Below are 24,808 nucleotides of genomic sequence, written 5' to 3' on the forward strand. Positions count from 1 at the left end.
TGCCTCAGGAGTTCCGCTGTAGATTACCTCATTCCTTTTGAGGGATTATTTTTCCTCCCACTCCAATTATTAAGAGAAAGAGTAAATGTGTTTCATAGCTGAGATTTTGATCTTTTCTCCCTCCTTTATGGTCTGTTTATCCTCAGTTTTCCATCTCTGGGGGGGGAAACAACACAGCAAAAACTATATTTGTGATGAATTTTTCATGCTGTTTTTATCCCTGCATTAATGTTGTTGATGTACACTAGCATTCAAAAGTTTGGGGTCACATAGAAATGTCCTTATTTTTGAAGGAAAATCACTTTTTCAATTTGTTTTCAATGAACATAACATTAAAGGTGCCATATGTAAGAATGTGGCCAAAAATGGTTACTACACTCAAATTCAAAATACCGAGGTCTTTTAGGTTTCATTTTCTGACGTAACTGGCAACCCGTGGTTGCTCGGCAGCTGAGAAACATGATTTGCAATCTGCAAAATATTTTTTTTAATGCAAATATTTTGTCTGTATTGTTGTTGTTGGTGAGTTCAGTTTGTTTTATGAACATTATTCCTGAGTCTCTGTGACATATTAGGAGGATTTTATGGCCAGTTGCTTCAGATTTATTACATAATGCACCTTTAAATGAATCATAAATACACTCTATACATTGTTAATGTGGCAAACGACCATTCTAGCTGCAAACGTCTGGTTTTTAATGGAATATGTACATAGGTCTACACGCTTAGAAATGAGGGTTCTAAAAGGGTTATTCTACAAGGGCTGAGGTTCTACCTGGAACCATTTGCTTCTGAAAAACCCTTTCCCGAAGAAAAGGTTTTTCAAGGGTTTTTGGGAACACTAATAGTTCCAGTAAGAACCATTTTGATCCAGAGAACCCTTTAAAACCCCTTTCCTGAATAAAGGGTTCTTGGTGGAACCCTCCAAAAGGGTTCTCCTATGAGGACAAGCCGAAGAACCTTATATGGTTCTTCTTAGCACTTTTATTTCTAAGAGTGTATAGAGGCCCATTTCCAGTGTTCTAATGGTACATTGTGTTTGCTAATGGCATTAGAAGGCTATTGGATGATTAGAAAACCCTTGAATCTAACATGCTAACCCTTGTACAATGATGTTAGCACAAGGGTTAGCATGTTAGATGTTAGTTTTGCTGGTTCTTTGAACAAAGGGCAAAATTATTATTTGGAATAAAAGTCATTATTTCTAATCTTGTCAATATATTTTCCATTCATTTTGCAACTCTTTTGATGAATAAAAGTGTGACTTTTAAAGGAAAACACAACAAAAATCGTTTTGGTTAACCCCAAACGTTTGAACGGCAGTGTACTTTGTTTGTGTTGTTAAATATTTTAAATGCTCTCTGTGTCGTCAGATCTCTGGACCTGACCGGACCCCTGCTCCTCGGCGGCGTCCCTAAACTCCCCGAGGACTTTCCCGTCCGCAACCGCCAGTTTGTGGGCTGCATGAAGAACCTGCGCGTCGACAGCCAACACGTAGACATGGCCGGCTTCATCGCCAACAACGGCACTCTGCCTGGTACGCGCTGCTTAAACCTCTCGCTTCATCTGTTAAAACCTGTGAAGGTTTTTCCTTTTAAACATCGTTCGCTGTCGACTCACCAAATCAGCAAAGGTTGAATCACACTGGAGTAGAATGAGCAGCAGCAGGGAGGCAGAGAAACCATCATTGTACCTGCTATGAATAGTTTATTACCCACTGACTCTTTGCTCCTGTGATGAAATAATGAGTTTGGTTTGTAGATCAAACGCAGAGATCAGTGTCTTTGTTATATTTCCCCCCGTCCTCGCAGGATGCTCTGCCAAGAGACATTTCTGCAACAACAGCCCGTGTCTGAACGGAGGGACCTGTGTGAACCTGTGGGGCTCCTTCAGCTGTGACTGCCCGCTCGGCTACGGAGGACGCAACTGTGACAGAGGTGAGTGAGTGTGTGTGATGTCGTGGCGGGTGAAATTAGTATTTAAGTATTGAGACTTTAGCCACTTTCACACTAAAATTTGTTATTTTGTTCTTTAACCTGAGATAAGCCACTTAAAGGCGCCATATGTAAGAATGTGGCCAAAAACGGTTACTACGCTCAAATTCAAAATATCAAGTTCTTTTAGGTTTCGTCTTTTCCGCCATTGTAGCTCAGACGTAACTGAGACTCTAGTTGACTGCAATGATTGGTAGATGGCAGTAGGTGGCGCCACATGCCAAAACATGATTTCAAAACATAAACATTTGTTATATGAACATTATTCCTGAGTCTCTGTGACACAGTAGGAGGATTTTATGGCCACTTGCTTTAGATTTATTACATAATGCACCTCTAAATTACGCTCTTCCCGTTGCCAGTGGTTGGTCAGCCCTGTTTTTTAACTTCTTAAACACAACTCCTTATATGGACATCCTGGTCAAAGTTAGGATTCATTTTATTATATCACATTTTTAGTTGTGATATAAAGTAGCAGTAATTGTGCAGAAGTCACAAAATTAGACGTGTTTTTTCTTTTCTTTTTGTTCATAAAAACGAGCCAAGTGAACTTTGAACTGTGACGTATTTTACAAATTTCCACAAATTCAATCCCAATTTAACCAATTTGAGTACTTTTTGCTTATATAGTTGGTGAAAATTAATACTTTTGCCTCGGTTGTGCTTTTAAAATAGCTATCAGACACTTTATATTACATATTCTTATCGCCTCTGTATAAACTGTATGTTTAAACATAGTGATGGACAAAAACAGCTGAAATGCAAAAAAAACAATTCAAATCAGAGAAAGAATTTAAAAAACAATATTAATTTGTCTGTACCAAGTTGCAAAAAAGTAAGGTTAGTTACAAACATTAACAGTTAATGGTCATACTTATGGCTGGAAGATAAATTTGTTGTAGTACTGCACCAGAAATGACTCAATGTTACTACAAAATTAAGCATATGAAGAAGAAATGAGCGCGTTCACTTGTTCCCACTGAAAGCCTAAATGTAGAATTCAGTTTAAACGCATTCCCATTGAAGAAAAACCTGGGAATAAATGGTTTTCTTGACCAGAGTGAATGGGATGTTTGTGACCTGGACTGTTGTTGAACCTCGCTTCCATTTCCAGAATCTTGCACTTCTATAGTTTACTCTTTTTCTCCCAACTTCAAACCCAAACGTGAGACTTCTGTATCTGCTATGAAGCACAATCTTCTCTGCTTCACATCATCTTGTGAACCAGGTTTCCAGGTTCTAATCGCTCTCTCGGACTCTTGAAGACGTACAGCGTTGTAGGTCATGTTTTTCCCTCTCCGTGTTCTCCGGTGTCGTGTTTTTGTTGCACCTGATCCACCAGCAGCTGTTTCCTCTGCTGATTTATGGTTTACGGCAACGTGAGAAGAGACGAGAGGACGGAAACGGAGCCATTTAAACAATCGTGGAACACACACAAAAAAAACCCCACACACACACACGTCTGAAGTTTGAAGTAAAATGAGCGAGAACAAGATTTATTGAAGTGAGTGGGGTTTGGTTCATGCAGATCGAGTATTAAAGGGGAGGATTAGACGTATTTAAATAAGAAGAGGTGTTTCAGTGAGAAAAAAAAGTGCTAAGTAGAACCATATATGGTTCTTAGCCTTGTCCTCGTAGGAGAACCCTTTTTGGCTGCAGGTAAAACCTTTTTTACCTTTTTTTAACAGCTCCACCTGGAACCCTTTTGGAGGGTTCCACCAAGAACCCTTTTAAAACCCTTTATTCAGGAAAGGGGTTTTAAAGGGTTCTCTGGATCAAAATGGTTCTTACTGGAACCATTAGTGTTACCAAGAACCCTTAAAAACCCTTTCTTCGGGAAAGGGTTTTTCAGAAGCAAATGGTTCCAGGTAGAACCTCAGCCCTTGTAGAAGGAACCCTTTTGGAACCCTTATTTCTAAGAGTGTAGAGGCGTTGGTGAGTTCAGTCAAGAATAGCAAGCAATAGCAACAATAGCAGCAAATAGGGCATTATTACAGCACCAGTATATATCAGGATATACTTTTTCTCATATATGTATATATGTGTATATGTATATATATATATATTGATATTGAACATAATTGTTATCAATATTGGTAAATGTTAAAACCACAAGTGGTTCCTTAACTTTCACTCAGAGGCATTATCATTATATATCGTTATAATGATCAATATCAACCAATTTAATCGTTTTCAAACCATATGCCACAGCCATTATATGTACAATACATACATATATGAAACTGAAGCTCATATTTAATTTCTAATATTCTGAATAAAATCCATCACTTGTTTCAGAGTGATTCAGGTGCTGTGTGTGTTTTTTTCCTCCCACCACTTTGTACAGAGACAGTTTAATGTGAGGAAAAAGCTGCTGTGCGTCAGGCAGACTGTGCTTTTGTGTCAGTGTGTTGATGTGTGAAAGAGCCTGAGAGAGTCTCGTAAACCAGAGACAGAGACAGAGAGTGGATGGATGCAGCAAACACAGCGTGACCTCCTGCTCATTCTTCAACTTTACAAGTCAAACAGACTTTTCACTGTCGCACAAAAAGGTTTAGGGGGTTGTCACTGTGTTTATGTGAAGCCAGCGTCTTCTTTTTTCAATTATTGAGGCCACTTTCTGTCTCTTCATTGTTGAAATATATTTTATATATATATTGGGGATCACCTATACAATTTTGTTGTGTTTTCCATTAAAAGTCACACTTTTATTCATCAAAAGAGTTGCGAAATGAATAGAAAATATAGTCGAGACATTGACAAGATTAGAAATAATGACTTTGCTTTCGTCAAAGAACCAGCAAAACTGTTTTCATCTGTGCTAACATCATTGCACAAGGGTTTTCAAGGGTTTTCTAATCATCCAATAGCCTTCAAACGCCATTAGCAAACACAATGTACCATTAGAACACTGGAAATGGGCCTCTATACACCTATGTACATATTCCATTAAAAACTTTGCAGCTGGAATAGTCGTTTACCACATTAACAATGTATAGAGTGTATTTATGATTCATTTAATGGTATATTCATTTAAAAAAAAGTGCCTTTCCTTCAAAAATAAGGACATTTCCTTTCCATTTCATGACCCCAAACTTTTGAACGGTAGATGTATGTTTCAATTTTAAATATTTACGGCATAGTCCACTCTTTTCAATCCCTACACACACGCTGCTGCTGTAACACCAATACTCAAGAAACCTGGTCCAATCCCACAGTGACTTAAATAACCTTTAGTCCCATCTCTAAATCGACCAGATTTTCCTCAAATCACGTTTAATTCTTTGGGTGAATTCCAATTCCAATTCCAGTCTGAAGACGTATCTGCATTTAAGGGGTGTCCCATTTCTAAGTGACAAAATAAACCTCAACACTTGGTTTTGAGGGTTAGTTAAGATTAAGGGTTGAGCTTGAGGGTTAAGATTGAGGGTTAAGATAAGAATTGGAATTGGCCCTTTCTGTAAGGTGACCTTGCGCGTCATGAAAGGCGCCTCTGAATAAAACGTATCGTTATTATTATGTTGTCGGTCAAATAAAAGGAGAATAAAAGTGAAAACAACCTTTTAGTGTCAAACTCTGCACAGACATCATTCCGCTCGGCGGAGCTCAAACATCACAGGAAAAGCATGTTTTGTCAGGAGTTATATGTCCTACGACTACTATTACACGAGACCTTTTCACTGTGTGCTCAGAGTGGGCATGTTTGAAAAGCAAAGGTTGACAGTAATGATTCATTATTTCATGCTGTGATGCCCTCTGTTCTCATTTACATATTCCTGTTTCTTAACCATAATATTCAACATGTTAATCTGCTTCTTCATCATCTGCTTGGCTGTAGTCATGGCCAGCCCGCAGCGTTTCCTGGGTAACAGCCTGTTGCAGTGGAACAACCTGGCGGCGGCGGCGGCCTCGGTGCCCTGGCATGTGGAGCTCATGTTCCGCACACGTCAGGCCAGCGCCACACTACTGCACATCTCATCGAGCCTGCAACACAACCTCACGCTGCAGGTGAGAGCGATCTGCACACATGGTTCAGCCATGCAAGAAGACCTGCTGAAGTTTAAACCGAGATTTTCACGCTCAACCAGTACACGTTGAACCTTAAAGTAGACGTATTATGCATTTTAATGCTTATAATAGAGACTCTGGAGGCCCTATGAGTCGGCAAAGTGTGAAAAAAGACGACTCAGTCATGTTTTTGTGGTCCTCCTCAGTCTAAGTACAGGAGATAAAACACGCCATGTTGACTTCCGCACACATTGCTACGCCACAATGACACATTCCTGGAACTGTTGTCTCGCCGAGCTCCGATTTGTCCCTAAAAAAACACGAGAGTTCAGGCGAGCGCAATAGTATCCGGAAGAGCGAAAGTGTTCTATTCTTGGCTGCACAGTGCAGCACAGAGTTCTACACAAACTTCCAGCCTCAGAGGATTTACAGTACATTTTATATATGACGGCAATAATGATCGCTTTTCCAAATGCTGACTGCTGTAAGCTGACGTAGTTTCCTGTGTCTCATTTGCATATTTTAATTAAAAGGCACTCAAAAGCGAGTGTTCTGAACAGGGCTGTTTTGGCAGAGTAAGGTATTTTGACCAAAGCATGTCACAGACATGTTCATTAGGACACCAGGGAACTAGGTTAGCTTGGATATAAATGGTTATAGGGGATAGTATTGCTATTTGAAAGCTAAAGCAGAAGATATCAGGTGTACCTGTGTACCTAATAAAGTGGCAGGTTTGTCTATAGTTACACACAAACAAACTGTAATCACGTCCTGTTGAAGCCAAGTTGCATCAGTTATTTTTCACACACTCTGTTGCCAATTTTACAAATGCTGATGTTCTGTTGCAACTCACAGCAATGTTTATTTATTTACCCTGAAGAAAATACTGGAGGAATAACGTCGAGGTAAAGAAACAGGAAGTTATTGTGCATTTTTTTATGGCTGTGTGATCCGTTTATTAAGATCTTTATTCTCTAAAAGTGAAAACAACATAATTTTCCTCCCATGGTTTAAAGATCCAGTGAAAAATGGAAAAAGACAGGGAACATTATAAGAATAGAGCTCCACCTGCTGGTCACCTGATGTTCTGCGGGTCAAATGATCAGACTTTCGAGCTGAGCGCCAACGAGACCTTAAAATTCATGTATATTTCTTTGGTAACACTTTAGATTAGATTAGATTAGATTAGATTAGGGAACACATATTCACCATTAACTAGGTGCTTACTAACATAAGTCGCATACCAGCCTTTTATAATTAGATATTAAGCACGTAATAAAACCTTATGTAGGAAAAATCTTAATTCATGTCGTAATAGAGGTAGAATAAGGTGTTAATGCCTGCTTAATATTTATTAATAAAGGGCTAGTATGCGACTTATATGTTAGTAAGCACCTAGTTATCATATCTTTTTATTGTGTGATGCAGCGCTTCATTCTCAGTCTTAACTCCCCGTCTCTCTGCAGCTGCGCGGCGGCAGTGTGATGATGGGTCTGCACAGAGGCGAAGACTCCACCCTCTCCCGCCTGGAGGAGGTGCTGGTGAACGACGGCGACTGGCATCACTTGCAGCTGGACATCAGCACGTTCGGAGGAGCCGCGAGTCACCACAAAGCCGTGCTGTCTCTGGACCACGGTCTCTACCTGGTGAGTCGTCAGTCGCATGATCTTAGCGACGGAAACTAGAACCCCTCTCCGTTGTCAGTCTGACGTCTGTCGTATGTGCGTGTGTCGTGCAGGCGAGTATGGAGGTGGACGGGAAGCTGCGCGACTCCAAGCTGAAGAGCGTGAGCGTCGGTGGTTTGGCAAAGCCTGATGGGAAGATTCAGCACGGCTTTCGTGGCTGTTTACAGGTTTGAACCCGTTCAGTTCCACATTTATCAAAGTCAAAGTCAAAGTCACATGTACCAGACATCATTCTCCCGCGGTGAAACAGTTAAAGTGCACAGGCACAACAGATGGACAGACATTTCCTAATACTAAACCAAAAAAAGACCTAAATTTAAACATATGAAATATAAAATATACACCAAATAACAATACAAAAGTGCAAAAGTGCAAAAAAGGCAGATGTAACGGTAGTGGCAGTCGAAAATTTATAAAGGTTTGTTATGTGCTGTAGCTGTAGTAATAACTAGCAGTCAGAAAAAAAAAATAAACAGTATAAACAGTGTAGTAAATAAGTAAATAAGTAAATAGCAGCCAGTATAAACCTTATATAACCCTTTATGATCATGTTTTACAGTGAGCAGACATTTGGGAGCTGCAGATGTTTGTGTTACAGAACAATAATGGTGAATTATGGAATTAGGATTTTGTAGAACACACACTTTTTAAGAAGCAAATAACACGGAAATAGTCAGTATCTCAGTATCTAACGTTTAGTCTGACAGAGGCGATTCTAGAGTTTGAGGGGCCCGAAGCAAAAATACCCAGGGGGCCCTTCTTTCCAACCAGTGTTCTTCACCATTATGTTACAAATAATCTGACACCAACGAAAAATGTATGAGTTCAAAATATTTTTTTTTTCCAAAATGAATGAAATAACATGGAAAAACCTTGTAATTAAAAAGTATGTCAAAATATAAATGTAAAAAACAATAAAATAATGTAAATAGGTTTATAAAACTATATAAAGTTAGTAAAAAAAATACATTACACTGTAAAGAACCCACATTATAAAACAATATAAATATATAGAACAATAAAATACTGTAAATAACTGAAAAAAAAACATATTTAAACTGAGTAAACAAAGATATGCATTACACTGTAAATAATCCTCTTCATTTTCCAACTTGCAGAACGATAACTTCACACAGGTTAAAGTGAGGTGGGGCCCCTTTAGGGAGGTTTCCTACTGAGATGTCACTGCAAATCACCCATTGTTTTTTAAGGGGGACGGGGAGCGACTGCTCACTGCACATTTTAAAAACAGCCCTCAGGCTCCGAGTGTCGGGGGGCCCCCTATCGGCTCGGGGCCCCAAGCAGTTGCCTGCCTTGCCTGTTCACAAGCTGCGCCTCTGGTCGCAGGCTTGGAGTCGCTGTCCGTCTGGAACTCATTCCCCACAGCCGACAAAATAATTCTAAGTATCTAACGTTTATAATCTGACAAACGTTAGATACTTACAATTATTTTGTGGTTCAGTAGCCAATCAGCAGGCTGCTTCCTAAGCCCCGCCCACGGTCAGAATCGCAAACAAAAACCCAAAAGAACAAGTGAGGGAGCGGAAAAACAAAATTCCGATCACAGCACAACAAAAAGTGTATTTTCAAACTAAATAAAATACAATCTTTTGTATACAATATAGCAGAAAGATTGGCAGTTTGATTCCCATTGGCAAGACACTTAAGGGTCAAAATATGTAAGAATTAGTCACATCTAATCAGAGGAGTCCTCTGCTCACCTCTCCTTTTCTCCAAGTGTATAAGGCACATGTGTCAAACTCAAGGAGTTTGTGTGATTAATTGGTCTTAAAAATCTGTGTTAAAATAAGTCTATGCTGCTTTAAGGCGTGCGTTGACCATAAACTACATTTCCCACAATGCATGGCGAGTGCGTTACCCGCAAAGTGACGGCACCGCCACTAGATCGCAGTGTATCATTGTATACGCATCATGCGACGAGTGAAATTGAATAAGTAATAAATACAAAAAGTTATTTAGCAATATTTTACGGAGTAGTTACCTTTATTTTGTATTATATTTGGTTACATTTAGTTACATTTATTCTGTATGACATTACATACACGTTGCACATTGTCGTCTTTGTGTCGTTTCCCTGCAGGGTCTGCGTGTCGGCGGCGCTCTGAGTTTGTCCCACGCCCGCAAGGTGAACGTGGAGTCCGGCTGCAGCGTTCCTGACCCGTGCAGCTCCAGCCCGTGTCCCGTCAACAGCTACTGCAGCGACGACTGGGACAGCTACTCCTGCGCCTGCCTCACAGGTCAGTCTGCTCGCTGTTATTGTCCAGTTAAGGTCCAATATTCTTTCTTTGTCGTGAAATAGTTCACCTTGCTCGTTTCCCCTCTTTTGCTGTCCAGGTTACTATGGCGCCAACTGCACCGACGTGTGCTCCTTGAACCCCTGCGAACACGAGTCGACGTGCTCCAGGAAGCTCAGCTCCTCTCGTGGTTACGCCTGTGACTGTCCCAGCAATTACTTTGGCCACTACTGCGAGAAAAAGTACCGTTTTCCACGTTTATGTGATGTGTGTGTGTTATTGTAGTTTCAGTGAACTAAACGCATACGTGAATCCCCACAGGACTGACTTACCGTGTCCCAGAGGTTGGTGGGGTCATAAGACCTGTGGTCCCTGTAACTGTCAGACACACAGAGGCTTTGACTCTGACTGTAACAAGACCAGCGGAGAGTGTCGCTGTAAGGTGAGTTTGCACATTCATCACTGTGTGACAATCCCATACGATATCATATTAGTGAGGAAGCTGTTTCTTCAGAAGACAGATGTTTTAAACCAAATTTGTTCATAATATAAAGGTATAAAGGACTATTGTTGCTGGCATTTTTGTAACACATAACATTATTTTGAATAGTTAAAGGCGCCATATGTAAGAATGTGGCCAAAAACGGTTACTACACTGAAATTCAAAATACTGAGGTCTTTTAGGTTTCGTGTTCTGACGTAACTGGCAACCCGTGGTTGCTCGCCAGCTGAGACTCTGCTGACTGCAATGATTGTCTGCAAAATATTTTTTCTAATGCAAATATTCTGGCTGTACTGTTGTTGTTGGTGAGTTCAGTTTGTTATATGAACATTATTCCTGAGTCTCTGTGACATATTAGGAGGATTTTATGGCCAGTTGATTTAGATTTATTACATAATGCACCTTTAAACCACATATTTCCAAGAGATCTACACTACTGTTTAAAAGTTTGGGCTCACTAATAGAATTTTTGTTGTGTTTTCCATTAAAAGTCACACAGTTTATTCATCAAAAGAGTTGCAAAATGAATAGAAAATATAGTCAAGACATAGACATCATGATTTTTATTCAAAATAATAATTTTTGCCCTTTCGTCACAGAAACCAGCAAAACTGTTTTCAGCTGTGCTAACATCATTGCACAAGGGTTTTCAAGGGTTTTCTAATCATCCAATAGCCTTCTAACACCTTTAGTAAACACAATGTACCATTAGACGAAATGGTTGTTTACCACATTAACAATGTATAGTGTATTTCTGATTCATTTAAAGGTGCATTATATAATAAATCTAAAGCAAAGAAATCCTCCTAATTATGTCACAGAGACTCAGGAATAATGTTTATATAACAAACTGAACTCACCAACAACAACAGTACAGACAAAATATTTGCATTAAAAAAATATTTTGCGAACCGTTGTGGCGTGTTGTGGCATGTGGCGCCACCTACCGCCGTCTACCAATCATTGCAGTCAGTAGAGTCTCAGCTGCCGAGCAACCACGGGTTGCCAGTTACGTCAGAAAACGAAACCTAAAAGACATCTGTATTTTGAATTTGAATGTAGTAACCGTTTTTGGCCACATTCTTACATATGGCGCCTTTAATGTTATATTCATTAAAAAAAGTGCTTTTCCTTAAAAAATAAGGACACAACTTTTGAATGGTAGTGTATATTTGCTAAATAATAACTTCATATTACACTTTATTTATTAAATCTTAAGTAAAAGGCTGTAAAAACAATGTAATTACTTTATTTGGCAACCGAAAAAAAATCACTCAAAATCACCCTCTTTGCAAATGACTATTCTATGTGAAGATTTATGTTGAAGAACATTATTAATCATGACTCTGTGTCCCCGTCCACCGTCTCCAGGACAACCACTACCGTCCCGATGGCAGCGACGCCTGCCTGCTGTGCGACTGTTACCCCGTGGGCTCGTTCTCCAGAGCGTGTGATCGAGTGAGCGGCCAGTGTCAGTGTAAACCCGGCGTCATTGGACGCCAGTGCGATCGCTGTGACAACCCCTTCGCTGAGGTTTCTCCAAACGGCTGCGAAGGTCAGACTCCACCGGATTACAGTCAAGTCTCTAACATGTCTTCATTTATACGCTGTTTCTTTCGTTATATACAGTAGCTACAAAAACAAGGTTCCATTTTTATCCCATACGTCTCCTTCCTGCTCCTCTCGTAGTTATCTATGACAGCTGCCCTCAGGCCATCGAGGCTGGGATCTGGTGGCCCAGGACCAAGTTTGGTCTTCCTGCAGCAGTTCCTTGTCCCAAGGGAACGCTCGGTATGATGGATTCTCAGCAGCTCATCAAATTACCATATAATAATGACAATATTTGACAGTTGCCTAAAGCCCTCACTCACGCGATAATAACTCTGTCTTCTTCTTGTCCTCTCCAGGTACAGCCGTGCGACACTGTGACGAGCACAAGGGCTGGCTGCCTGCCAATCTCTTCAACTGCACCTCGGTTACCTTCAGCAAATTAAAAGACCTGGTGTGTAGCGCCCCCTCTCTGTCACTTTTAAGTCCAACATCTCAGTTGTGATTGTGTCTTCTTCTTGCTGCCAATTTGGGTGGATTGCAGTTTTAAAACTTGAAATATTTAGAAAATGTAGTGCTTTCGTGGATTGAACCTTTAAAACAGATGGTTGTACAAGCCCCTCCCCCTTCCAAACACCTGTTTGTAAGTGTTCAAAACCAGTGAAAAATAGAGAAATCAGCGTGTTTAAAGTTGTCGTATTTCAAGAACGGTTGATGATACAAATTCATACAGGGTTTGTGAGTGCCACGAGGCTTTCAGGAGCTCCCACATTTAAATTTGTGAAAAACGGGTGTGAATTTACCGAGAAATTACAGTTTTAAAATCGCCAGAGAAATCATGGGAGTCAATGGGAGGTTTGACCAGAACTCTCTGCGCTTTTGGGTGATTTTAAGAAAAACTAAATATTGTCTGCGTAGGTTGGAAATTGTGGGCAGGAGAAGAATTTGTTTAGAGATGTTTCTGATTATTTTCATGGAACTCAGTGAGCACTCTATCTATCTATCTATCTATCTATCTATCTATCTATCTATCTATCTATCTATCTATCTATCTATCTATCTATCTATCTATCTATCTATCTATCTAGTTAGCGTTCTAGTTAGTGTGCTAGTTAGCTTGCGAGCTACAATGCTAGAATCTATCTATCTATTTAGCGTATAAGCTAGCTTGCGAGCTACAGCGCTGGACTATCTATCTATCTATCTATCTATCTATCTATCTATCTATCTATCTATCTATCTATCTATCTATCTATCTATCTATCTATCTATCTAACTAGTTAGCATGCTAGTTAGCTTGCAAGCTACAACACTATAATCTATCTATCTATCTATCTATCTATCTATCTATCTATCTATCTATCTATCTATCTATCTATCTATCTAGTTAGCGTGCTAGTTAGCTTGCGAGCTACAATGCTAGAATCTATCTATCTATTTAGCGTGCTAGTTAGCTTGCGAGCTACAACGCTAGACTCCATCTATCTATCTATCTATCTATCTAGTTAGCTTGCTAGTTAGCTTGCGAGCTACAACGCTAGAATCTATCTAGTATCATAACCTTGGTCTTGACTGACCCACAGTGGTTACTGTCCTTGGAGGGGACCGTATCTATGTTCCCCGTGTCCTATGTTCCCCACTTTGTATGTGACCGGGGAACGTAGGACCCTTTCTCTAACCCTAACCCTACCCTTTTTCAAAAAAAGGGTCCTATGTTCCCCTGTCACATACAAAGTGGACCTTTTTTGGGAAAAACGGGGAACATAGGACCCGGGGAACATAGGTACGACCCCCCTTGGAGCAGTGTTGCCATGTTACACTTGTGTTTTAACTATCTGGTGTTGTTTTCCTTGTCTCTCGCTGCAGTCAGAGAAGTTTTCCCGTAACTCTTCGCTCCTGGACTCCGGTCAGGTTCAGCAGACGGCGGCCATGTTGGCCAACGCCACCGCGCACACAGAGAAATACTACGGCAGCGACGTGAAAGTGGCGTACCGACTCACGCAGAGTCTGCTGCGGCACGAGAGCAGCCAGCAGGGCTTCAACCTCACGGCCACGCAGGACGTCCACTTCACTGAGGTGAGCCGCCCACAGACATATATAATATGTGAAATATATAACCACAACAGTAGATCAGTGCATGATTGGTGTACAGACAGAAGGTCAGTGTTCGGTGCCGTGGCTGCAGGACACATCACACTTGATTTCACTCTCCTCTGTGACATCCTGACACACTGAGCACGCTGGCTGTTTCCTTGCAGAATCTGGTCCGTGTGGGCAGCGCCATCCTGTCCCCAGACACACGGCCGCACTGGGAGCTGATCCAGCACTCGGAGGGCGGCACGGCGGCGCTGCTGCGACACTACGAGGAGTACGCGGACACGCTGGCCCAGAACATGAGGAAGACCTACCTCACCCCCTTCACCTTGGTCACGCCACACATCGGTGAGTGTTTTATCAGTGATTTTATTATATGATAATAATAAAGCAAGACATTACTTCCCAGGAAGTAATTTTATTATATATTTTTCATCCTTTATTTAGCCAGGAAGTGTCCCATTGTGGTAGAAGATCCTGGTCAAAATAGCAGCATAGATAGTACAAGAAGTTACAGAAATCTGCGCTTTTATGTGATTTTAAGAAAAACTGCAAGCCATATGAGAATGAAAACAACCCACAGGGTTAGACAACAACCATAGCAACGTTTTTATGTAAAAATTATCTGCGTAGGTTGGAAATTGTGGGCAGGAGAAGAGTTTGTTTCGAGATTTTCATGGAACTCAGCGAGAACTTTATCTATTTATTTAGGTACCAGGCTAGTTAGCTTGCAGGCTACAACGCTAGACTCTATCTATCTATCTATCTATCTATCTATCTATCTATCTATCTATCTATCTATCTATCTATCTATCTATCTATCTCTCTCTCTCTCTCTCTCTCTCTCTCTCTCTCTCTCTCTCTCTCTCTCTCTCTCTCTCTCTATCTATCTATCTATCTATCTATCTATCTATCTATCTATCTATCTATCTAGTTAGTGTGCTAGTTGGCTTGCGAGCTACAATGCTAGAATCTGTCTATCTATCTAGTTAGCGTGCTAGTTAGCTTGCGAGCTACAACACTAGACTATCTATCTATCTATCTAGTTAGCGTAGAAGATCCTGGTCAAAATAGCAGCATAGATAGTACAAGAAGTTACAGAAATTCAGATATAAAAACTCACAACAGAATATAAAAGGTAAAAACCCTTAGAACACATAGCATTTTGGCTGCTTTTTTCCATTACTATGGTAAAATGTACATTATTAGAGCTGCAACTAACCATTATTTTCAGTTTTAATGATTTCTTTGTTTTATGGAGCAAAGAAATTAAGAAAATATTCACATTTAAGAAGCTAAAACAATCAGAAATGTTTTGATTTAATCATGAAAAAAGCTTCAAATCAATTATAAATATAGTCAAAGTCAAACTGATGAGATAAAAAAGTCAAAATTATGAATATGTGGAAATTATGAGATAAAAAGTTATAATTATGAGATTTAAAAAATGCAAAATTATGAGATAAAGTCATAATAATGAGATAAAAAAGTCAAAATTATGAAATAAAAATGACATGAGATAAAAAGTGGAAATTATGAGATAAAAAGTCACAATTAAGAGATAAAAAAAAGATTAATTTAGTAATCGATGAATCGATTAATTGTGTCAGCTCTAAACAGTATATATAGAGATTATAAGAATGTACAATATAGTGTCTTATATCCTTTTTCAATCAGCAATCTGATGAAAAATATATACATATTCACCAACTATATGAACACATCTGAGCAAAAAGGCTCAAAATGTTTTAAAAATCAGATTGAATTTGTGAAATTTGTGAAATACGTCACAGTTCAAAGTTCACTTGGCTCATTTTTATGGACAAAAACAAAAGAAATACACATCTATTTTGTAACTTCTGCACAATTATTGCGACTTTATATCATGACTGAAAATGCGATATAAAATGAATCATAACTTTGACTCAACAACACATAAGAAGCATTTTTTAAAGCCTGAATATGTGACCTATAAACACACACAACCCCAGGATGTCCATATAAGGAGTTGTGTATTATTTTCTGCTCCTCAGTCATCTCCGTGGACCGCCTGAAGAAGATGAATTTCGCCGGAGCCAAACTCCCGCGGTACCAGTCCATGCGGGGGCCTCGCCCCGTGGACCTGGAGACGGCTGTCACGCTGCCCGATTCTGTCTTCCAGCCGCCAGTGGACACCAAGGGCCACAGACACCTGGACGTCTTTCCCGAGTCGGCGCTGAGGAATCGCTCGGCCACCGCCCCCGCCGTCGCCACTAGGAAACGACGGCACCCGGACGACAGCCAGCAGGACGCCATCGCCAGCGTCATCATCTTCCACAGCCTGGCCTCGCTGTTACCGGAGAGCTACGATCCCGACAAGAGAAGTCTGCGGTGAGACACCAGACGTGGAAAACTGCTGATAACCCTTTTTTCTTTTCTTTTTTTATTATTTTAAACTGAATAAAATCTCATGTTGAATATGTGTCTCAGGGTTCCAAAGCGCCCGGTCATCAACACGCCGGTGGTTAGCATCACGGTGCACGACAACGATGAGCTGCTGCAGCACACGCTGGACAAACCCATCACCGTGCAGTTCCGGCTGGTCACCACCGAGGAGCGCTCTAAACCCATCTGTGTCTTCTGGAACCACAGCATACTGTGAGCACACACACACACACACACACCATGGTTATTATAGGATTTTTCTTTTGTTTTTTATCATTATATATATTTTTTTATAATTATAGAAGTATAGGTTGTATATATATGTGTTTGTCAGTTTTTATTAGTTCATATGTAAGAATGTGGCCAAAAATGGTTACTACATTCAAATTCAAAATACCGAGGTCTTTTAGGTATCGTTTTCTGACGTAACTGGCAACCCGTGGTTGCTCGGCTGCTGAGAATCTACGCACTGCAATGATTGGTAGACGGCAGTAGGTGGCGCCACATGCCAAAACATGATTTCAAAACATTAACATGATTTACAGTCTGCAAAATATATTTTTTAATGCAAATATTTTGTCTGTACTGTTGTTGTTGGTGAGTTCAGTTTGTTATATGAACATTATTCCTGAGTCTCTGTGACATATTAGGAGGATTTTATGGCCAGTTGCTTTAGATTTATTACATAATGCACCTTTAACTATAATAACGTTGACACACATTAGTTTTAGTTTTTATTTAGTTTTGGCTTTTTGTTTTTAAAATTAGTTCGTTTTAATTCGTTTTTAGAGCTTGTTTGCCAGTTTTTATTTGTTTTTATTTTTTACTTGTTGTACAGCGTGGTTGTCATCCTCACACCTTCTTCCTGTGTCCATCAGTGCCGGTAGCGGCGGCTGGTCAGCCAAAGGCTGCGAGGTGGTTTTCAGGAACCACACCCACATCAGCTGTCAGTGCTATCACATGACCAGCTTCGCCGTGCTCATGGACGTCTCCAGGAGAGAAGTGAGTGGGAAAAAAAACACTGGATTCACAGAGTATTACCTTTTTAAAAACTCACCTTTTTCTTCTTCGTCTTCTTCTTCTTAATGCTGCGTTTGTATCAGAATGGAGAGATCCTGCCCATCAAAATCCTGACGTGGAGCACGGTGGGCGTGACGCTGGGCTTCCTCTTCCTCACGACCATCTTCCTCCTCTGCTTGAGAGCCATGCAGAGCAACAAGACGAGCATCATCAACAACGGAACCGCCGCGCTTTTCCTCTCTGAGCTCATCTTCATCCTGGGCATCAACCAGGCCGACAACCTGGTAACCGCTTCATCTCTGCGTCTGTTTTACTGAACACGCTTTTCCTACTTCATCTTTGCATAGTTTTGGCTGTGTTCATGCATGTGGCAAGATTGTGTAAATGATCCATTTGCCCTGATGCACTTTGACAGTGAGCTGACTTTCTTCTTCAAAAACAAAAAGTATCTTGGAATGACTTGAAATGTACCATCATAATAGTCGGCATCGCCCTGAACAAGTATCTGTTGAAAATATTTGCAAACGTCTTAAGGAATAATTTTGACGAATTTTTGAAATTCAGTAAATGATCCATTTGCCCTGATGCACTTTGACAGTGAGCTGACTTTCTTCTCAAAAACAAAAAGTATCTCGGAATGACTTGAAATTTACGATCATAATAGTCGGCATGGCCCTGAACAAGGATCTGTTGAAAATATTTGCAAACCTCTTAATTAAAAATGTTATGATTTTTTGAAATTCAGGAAATTATCCAGTTTATCTGATTAATATCACTATCAAGTTTTTGATATCAGTATCAAACATAAAAAAGTGCACATACCTTATTTTTTAGCGCTTGGTTTTAAAAAGCATGTTTTTACGAGTGTGTCTCATATTTAGACTTCACTGACAGTACAGCCACATTAATGTCCCCGCCGCATCTCCTCTTGTCTCCCTGCAGTTTTTATGCACTGTCATGGCCATCCTGCTGCACTTCTTCTACCTCTGCACGTTCTCCTGGCTCTTCCTGGAGGGGCTGCACGTCTACCGCATGATCAGCGAAGTGCGAGACATCAACTACGGACCCATGAGATTCTACTACCTGATTGGCTGGGGAGTTCCGGCCTTCATCACAGGTCAGCGCTCATGTCACACTGTGTGTCCTGACAACAAAAGACAGACAAAGACAAAAACCATCATACGCATTAATAAAGACGAGGCAGTCTGTGTCGAGCTGATGGACGAAGAATCTGCTGCTATACTCTGTGTGTGTCTGTGTCTTCAGGTTTGGCAGTGGGTCTGGATCCTGAAGGCTATGGGAACCCAGACTTCTGTTGGCTTTCGATGTACGACACTCTTATCTGGAGCTTTGCTGGACCCATCGCCATGGTGGTGTCGGTGAGTCCTTGTGCATCCGGACGGTCGACCATGTAGTGGGAAAACGGCAAATGTGTGATCTGAAATGACATCAGAAATCAGATTTGAATCAGATTTGAATCAGATTTGAATTAGAATTGAATCAGACTCATTTCAGATTTGAATCAGACTTGAATCAGACTCATTTCAGATTTGAATCAGACTTGAATCAGACTTCAATCGGATTTGAATCAGACTTCAATCAGACTCGAATCAGAATTCAATCAGACTCTTATCAGACAAATGTTGCACATCTTATCCGTCTTCTGTGGTCGCCTCACTCAGGTCGAATCACTGTCCAGTCTAATTCAACTTAAAAGAATAACCATAACTGTTGCTACTGTTGTTGTTGTTGCTGTGTTGTTGTTGTTGTGAGTGACGCAGTTTGATCTTTTCCTCCACTCAGATGAACATCTTCCTGTCCATCCTGTCATCCAGAGCCTCCTGCTCCATGAGACACCACAGCATCGAGAAGAAGGAGCCTCGCGTGTGAGTGTCCCAACATTTTAAATCAAAGATTTACATATGTTAGCAACACTTCAAACGATAGAAGAAGCTACTGTAAATCCATCCATCCATTGACTATGGCTAAATCCTCCACATGAGGGTCGCTGATGCCAAAAGGTGGGGTAGAACCTCGACAGGTCACCAGTCCATCACAGCGCCAACTACTGGGCATTAAATTAATTTTTGTTCAGTGTTCTCTCAGACTAAAACAAAAGTGACCGTGACAGGTAAACTCAGTAAGCTTTCATATCTGTCTTACCTGGTCACCAATGAAAACAGACATGTAAGATAGATGTTTTGATAGGTGTTTTCTTCTGTAGTTGAGATGTTTTTGAAAGGTGTGCTGAGGCTTTTTAGGTTCAGTATTGAAGTCAGTCTTTCAGTTTAACCTGTTTCCTTAACCCTCTTATGGATTTATTCTGATTTTAGGGTTGGAGAATTGTCAAAAAATGCTCAATGAGTGAGTTCTGTGTACTGTGCTTCTGAATGCATGGAAATTGTTTTGACGGCTCCTCACTAACCTTCTCTCATGTCCCACAGCTCGGGCCTGAAGACAGCAGGTGGCGTCCTCCTCTTTGTGTCAGTCACGTGTTTTCTGGCGCTCTTGTCCGTCAACAGCGACATGATCATCTTCCACTACCTCTTTGCTGGATTCAACTGTGTGCAGGTGACGGCCTTTGTCACTTTGAGGCAACTGTTTTTTGTTTAAATGTTTTTCGTCCTCACTAACGTCTCCCCTCTTCTGCTGTCCAACACCAGGGTCCATTTGTCTTCTTCTTCCGCATCGTCTTCAACAAGGAAGCGAGGAATGCCATGAAGTACTGCTGCAGCCGCAAGCGTCCGGATCACATGATGAAATCTAAGGCCTCTGTGAGTTCAGACTCTGACACCGCTGAGATAGAATCAGCTTTGGTCACACGTCAGGAGCGTCATTAGAAACAATAACATGACTTTAACTGATGACCGACTATCGTCACTCCACTCGAGGAAATCTGTCACACACTGAACGTTCATTTGAATTGGTCAGTTAGAGATTTCAAGGAGATTTGTTTGAGTACATGACTCACATGTTTATTTTATGTGTGTTATTTAAAAAACGTATACACGCAAATCTGAAGTAAAAGGCTGGAGAAAGTTCTGCAATCCCAGTCCATCACAGGAACACATAGAGACAAAGATAAAATCTCTTTTTGCAGGACAATGCGATATTGTCGTAGTGCCCGAACCCATGCGTTGCACCAGTGCTCTATACCGCCCCCTAAGGCGAAAGGTGTATGGAGCGGGCCATGTTTAAGTTGCACCGAATTTCATAAAACTTGGTGGGAACTTGTAACAGCCCAAGACGAACAAAAAAGTAAATTGGGACCACGACCTCAACTCAACAGCAAATCGGCCATTTCTAATTTAACGTGAATTTCTGCGAGGAACCTGTTGTTATCATTCAGATTATTATAATATCTGTGTCTTTCCGGTCATTTTTGAGGGGGTTAATGTCCATAAAAACTCTTGAAACTTTGCATGGAGGTCAGGTGTGGCGAAAATGTGATATTGACATAGTGCTCGGAATTGACATAGTGCGTTGCACCAGGGCTCTATACCGCCCCCCTAAGGCGAAATGTGAATTGAGCAACCCAAGATTAAGTTGCACTGAATTTCACGAAACTTGGTTGGAACCTGTAACAGCCCAAGATGAACAAAAAAGTAAATTGGGACCTCGACCTGAACTCAACAGGAAGTTGGCCATTTTGAATTTAGCATCCACTTCGCAAATCAACAAATTCATAATAAATGGCCTCTTGGGATCATGTTTTCAACAGTTCCTGTCGTTGTGTTTTTCAGGGCTACAAATGCAACACAAACTACATGGATGGCAGACTGTACCACCTCCCCTTCGGAGACTCCAGTGTGTCTCTGAACGGCACCATGCAGAGCAGCAAGAGTCAGCAGAGCTACGTGCCCTTTGTGCTCCGGTAAGAAGATAAAAATGAAGAATAAACTGATTAAATATGCTGTGTTCGACGCCGCAGCTGTGAACTGATGTCCTGTGTTTTTCCAGGGACGATGGACTGAGTAACAGTCAGGCGCACATCGCACTCAACGACCACGGGTCACTGCTCCATGAAACTAAAGAGCACATGGATGGTACTTTTCCTCGTTGTTATCGTTATCCTCATCATCGTCATCTCTGATTCATTTCACACACATTAAACACGGTGTTACTGAGATGTTTTTACGCTCTCTCTCTCTCTCTCTGTAGATCACGACAGCGACTCCGACAGTGACATGTCTCTGGAGGACGATCAGAGTGGTTCCTACGCCTCAACGCACTCTTCTGACAGCGAGGATGACGAGGGTCCTCTCCGTCCTGAGGAATGCTGGGAAAATCTGGCGTCCAACGTGACCAAGAAACCTCAGCCACACGGTACAGGAACTAGCCTCAGTTTGTCTGCAGTCGAAGAAAAATCTACCTTGAAATGAACAACTTTATTCTCGAAGGATTATCACTTTATTCTCATAAAATGACGACTTTATTTTCAAAAGATTAAGACTTTATTCTTGAAAGATTACCACTTTATTCTCATAAAAATTACAACTTTATTCTTGTAATATTCCGACTTTATTTTTGTAATATTACAACTTTTTTTTTGTAATATTACGACTTTATTCTCGAAAGTTTACAACTTTTTCTTGTAATATTGCAATTTTATTTTCAAAATATTACAACTTTCTTCTTGTAAAATTACTACTTTATTCTTGTAATATTCTGACTTTATTTTTTGTAAAATTACGACTTTATTCTCGTAAAATTACAACTTTATTCTTGTAAAATTATGACTTTATTCTCGAAAGATTATGAATTTATTCTTGTAAAATTGTGACTTTATTCTTGTGATATTACGACTTTATTCTTGTAATATTACAACTTTATTCTTGTAATATTACAACTTTATTCTTGAAAGATTATGACTTCATTCTTATGTTATACGGACATTTATTTATTTACAACACCCTTTTACACAGTTTGTGATCCTTGAATTATTAACCTGTATCCTCATATAAGAACAGCAGCATTAACCTGAATTGACACATTGACAGACTTCATTAATCCTCAATGTGTTTGTTTTCCAGACAAGAATAAGATGTTCTGGCCTGGTGCAGATTATGCAGCAGTGACTGAGAACGAGTTCACGGGTGCCGACAGACTGACGGGAGAACCTCTGGACAGACGCGAGCCGTCATCAGACGAGCGGCCGGAGGGGAACACGATGATGCTTCTGCCGAACCTCAACGCACACCCTCACAAAGGTGAAGTTCTGCCGTCACGCGTTAACGTACAGACGTCTTTCAGAACGAGAGTGAGTGAAAGTAACCAAGCCATTCACAGTTAGAGGAGCAGCTAACAAGATGCATTCAAGGAGCATTGTAAAAAAAAAAAATTCAAATTTTGGGGCGACATAGTATAGTATGACATTTTTTGTCAAATTTTGGACCAAATTTTTTTTTTTCAAAAAATTATCAAATCTTGCGCGGAATACTATAGTATGTAATTTTTGTCAGATTTTGGACGATGTATGTCGTTTTTGTCAAATTTTGGACCAAACCATTTTTTCAAAAAATTTTGGACAACATAGTATAGTATGTCGTTTTTGTCAAATTTTGGACCAAATTTTTTTTTCCCAAAAAAATTGTCAAATCTTGCGCGAAATACCATAGTATGCTGTGTTTTTGGAATTTTGGACGACAAACGACGTTTTTGGCATATTTTGGACCAAAAAATGTTTGACATATTTATATATTATGTAATCACTAGCACTACGAACACATGCACCACAAATTAGAGAGTCAATGGAGGGGAAAGATTTCCTTTTAATCTTTGGGTAAAACTTTTTTATTTGTTTTAAAGTTCTCATTTTAATAAATAGATATTAGATAGCATACTTGTTTATATGACTTAATAGATACATTCAAGGAGCATTGTAAAACATTTTTTTTTTTTAAATTCACATTTTGGGGCGACAGACGTTTTTGTCAAATTTTGGACCAAACTTTTTTCTCCAAAAAAATCATCAAATCTTGCGCAGAATACTATAGTATGTCATTTTTGTCACATTTTGGACGACGTATGACGTTTTTGTCAAATTTTGGACCAAAACATTTTTTCTAAAAATTTTGGACAACATAGTATAGTATGTCGTTTTTGCACAAAAAATAGTCAAATCTTGGATATATTAGATAGTAGTTAGCATACTTGTTTACATGACTTTATAGATACTGTGTTTTTATGAATTCATTTGTGCTTCGGGAATCTTTTAGATATTAGGATGCCCAAATGGATGTGCAGTGTTTTTATGTTTGTGTAAACTGCTCCTTTAGAGCCTTTATTTTTGCGTCATGATTGTTATTATTATTGCTTTTATTGTCTATATGATGGCATTCTTATGCACAGCATGGCAAATTAATAAAACGATAAAGTTCATACCGATTGGTATTAACCACATCACGTCTTGTTTTTCAGGGATCCTGAAGAAGAAGCAGCTTTCTCCGATCGTGGAGAGGAACAGCGTCAGTTACATCCACAACGAGCTGTGTGGAAACGACGAGGGGAGAACGTCGCCGCAGGAATCCACGTCCAGCGACGACCGAGGCTGCGTCTCTAAAGCCGGCCCACCCGAGAAGCTCAACGGCGTCGCCGTGAGCATCAAGGCGGGGACAGTGGACGGAGACTCGTCAGGATCAGAGTGAGTGTTCATGAAAGATGACAAAGAAGAACATATTTTTGTGATTTTAGTGTCAGATTTGTTGCATTCAGTGTTTCATTCAACTGTCTGCGTCCAAACCTACGACCTGTGCTCATTGTTGTTTCCATTTGCTTGTAGTTGGACTCATAAAAACTCAGGAAAGATCCTATAGTGAGAAAATAACTATAATTTGAGCCCTTTAACAATAAAAGGATCAGAAAATGCTTTTTGCCCATTTTTCTAGAATAAATGTCAATATCTGGCAGTTATTTACAATTTACTGCATGTTAAAATAGTGTGTTTAACGGCGTCTCAAAGACAGTTTAAATCTTAACTCTAACAGGTCACTAATCAAACTTCTTTGCCCCCTTTTCTCTTTCCAAAAAAACATCATAGATTTTTATTCTTTAATTTTATCTCGTGAAACTCTGATCCTCATTCAAACACAGGATCAGGATCACGGTTTTCACACTGGTCAATCATCTGTCAGTCATCACTCATTTACTCTGTTTGTGCGTGTGTGGAAATTGTGTCATTGCCCATTTATTTTTGATTTTTGTGTTCTTTCCTTTTTTATGCATCATCATCATCCCGATTTCACCATCTTCTTCACGCACCACCCTGTTTTCCCAGCA

The 24,808-nt window shown here is 40.2% G+C and overlaps 1 protein-coding gene across 1 annotated transcript in view; it reads left to right on the plus strand.

Annotated features, from left to right (window-relative positions):
- celsr2 (cadherin, EGF LAG seven-pass G-type receptor 2) overlaps window positions 1-24,177 on the plus strand; it is a gene marked incomplete at both ends in the record, with an annotated part of 92,422 nt that extends 68,245 nt beyond the window's left edge. The window contains 27 exons of the mRNA XM_083891990.1: window positions 1,374-1,537; window positions 1,812-1,937; window positions 5,833-6,002; window positions 7,469-7,648; window positions 7,741-7,854; window positions 9,789-9,945; window positions 10,043-10,184; window positions 10,264-10,384; window positions 11,816-11,999; window positions 12,134-12,235; window positions 12,352-12,446; window positions 13,859-14,068; window positions 14,251-14,434; window positions 16,120-16,456; window positions 16,556-16,723; window positions 17,389-17,512; window positions 17,614-17,814; window positions 18,473-18,647; window positions 18,797-18,909; window positions 19,334-19,416; window positions 19,975-20,101; window positions 20,194-20,304; window positions 21,274-21,404; window positions 21,491-21,576; window positions 21,692-21,856; window positions 22,564-22,740; window positions 23,951-24,177. Of these exons, the coding sequence (XP_083748116.1) occupies window positions 1,374-1,537; window positions 1,812-1,937; window positions 5,833-6,002; window positions 7,469-7,648; window positions 7,741-7,854; window positions 9,789-9,945; window positions 10,043-10,184; window positions 10,264-10,384; window positions 11,816-11,999; window positions 12,134-12,235; window positions 12,352-12,446; window positions 13,859-14,068; window positions 14,251-14,434; window positions 16,120-16,456; window positions 16,556-16,723; window positions 17,389-17,512; window positions 17,614-17,814; window positions 18,473-18,647; window positions 18,797-18,909; window positions 19,334-19,416; window positions 19,975-20,101; window positions 20,194-20,304; window positions 21,274-21,404; window positions 21,491-21,576; window positions 21,692-21,856; window positions 22,564-22,740; window positions 23,951-24,177 (4,174 nt within the window). The remainder of the gene's footprint in view (window positions 1-1,373; window positions 1,538-1,811; window positions 1,938-5,832; window positions 6,003-7,468; window positions 7,649-7,740; window positions 7,855-9,788; window positions 9,946-10,042; window positions 10,185-10,263; window positions 10,385-11,815; window positions 12,000-12,133; window positions 12,236-12,351; window positions 12,447-13,858; window positions 14,069-14,250; window positions 14,435-16,119; window positions 16,457-16,555; window positions 16,724-17,388; window positions 17,513-17,613; window positions 17,815-18,472; window positions 18,648-18,796; window positions 18,910-19,333; window positions 19,417-19,974; window positions 20,102-20,193; window positions 20,305-21,273; window positions 21,405-21,490; window positions 21,577-21,691; window positions 21,857-22,563; window positions 22,741-23,950) is intronic.
- Between the last annotated feature and the right edge of the window lie 631 nt (window positions 24,178-24,808).

Source organism: Microchirus variegatus (assembly GCF_963457635.1).
Source record: "Microchirus variegatus genome assembly, chromosome: 7".
Classification (NCBI taxonomy): domain Eukaryota; kingdom Metazoa; phylum Chordata; class Actinopteri; order Pleuronectiformes; family Soleidae; genus Microchirus; species Microchirus variegatus.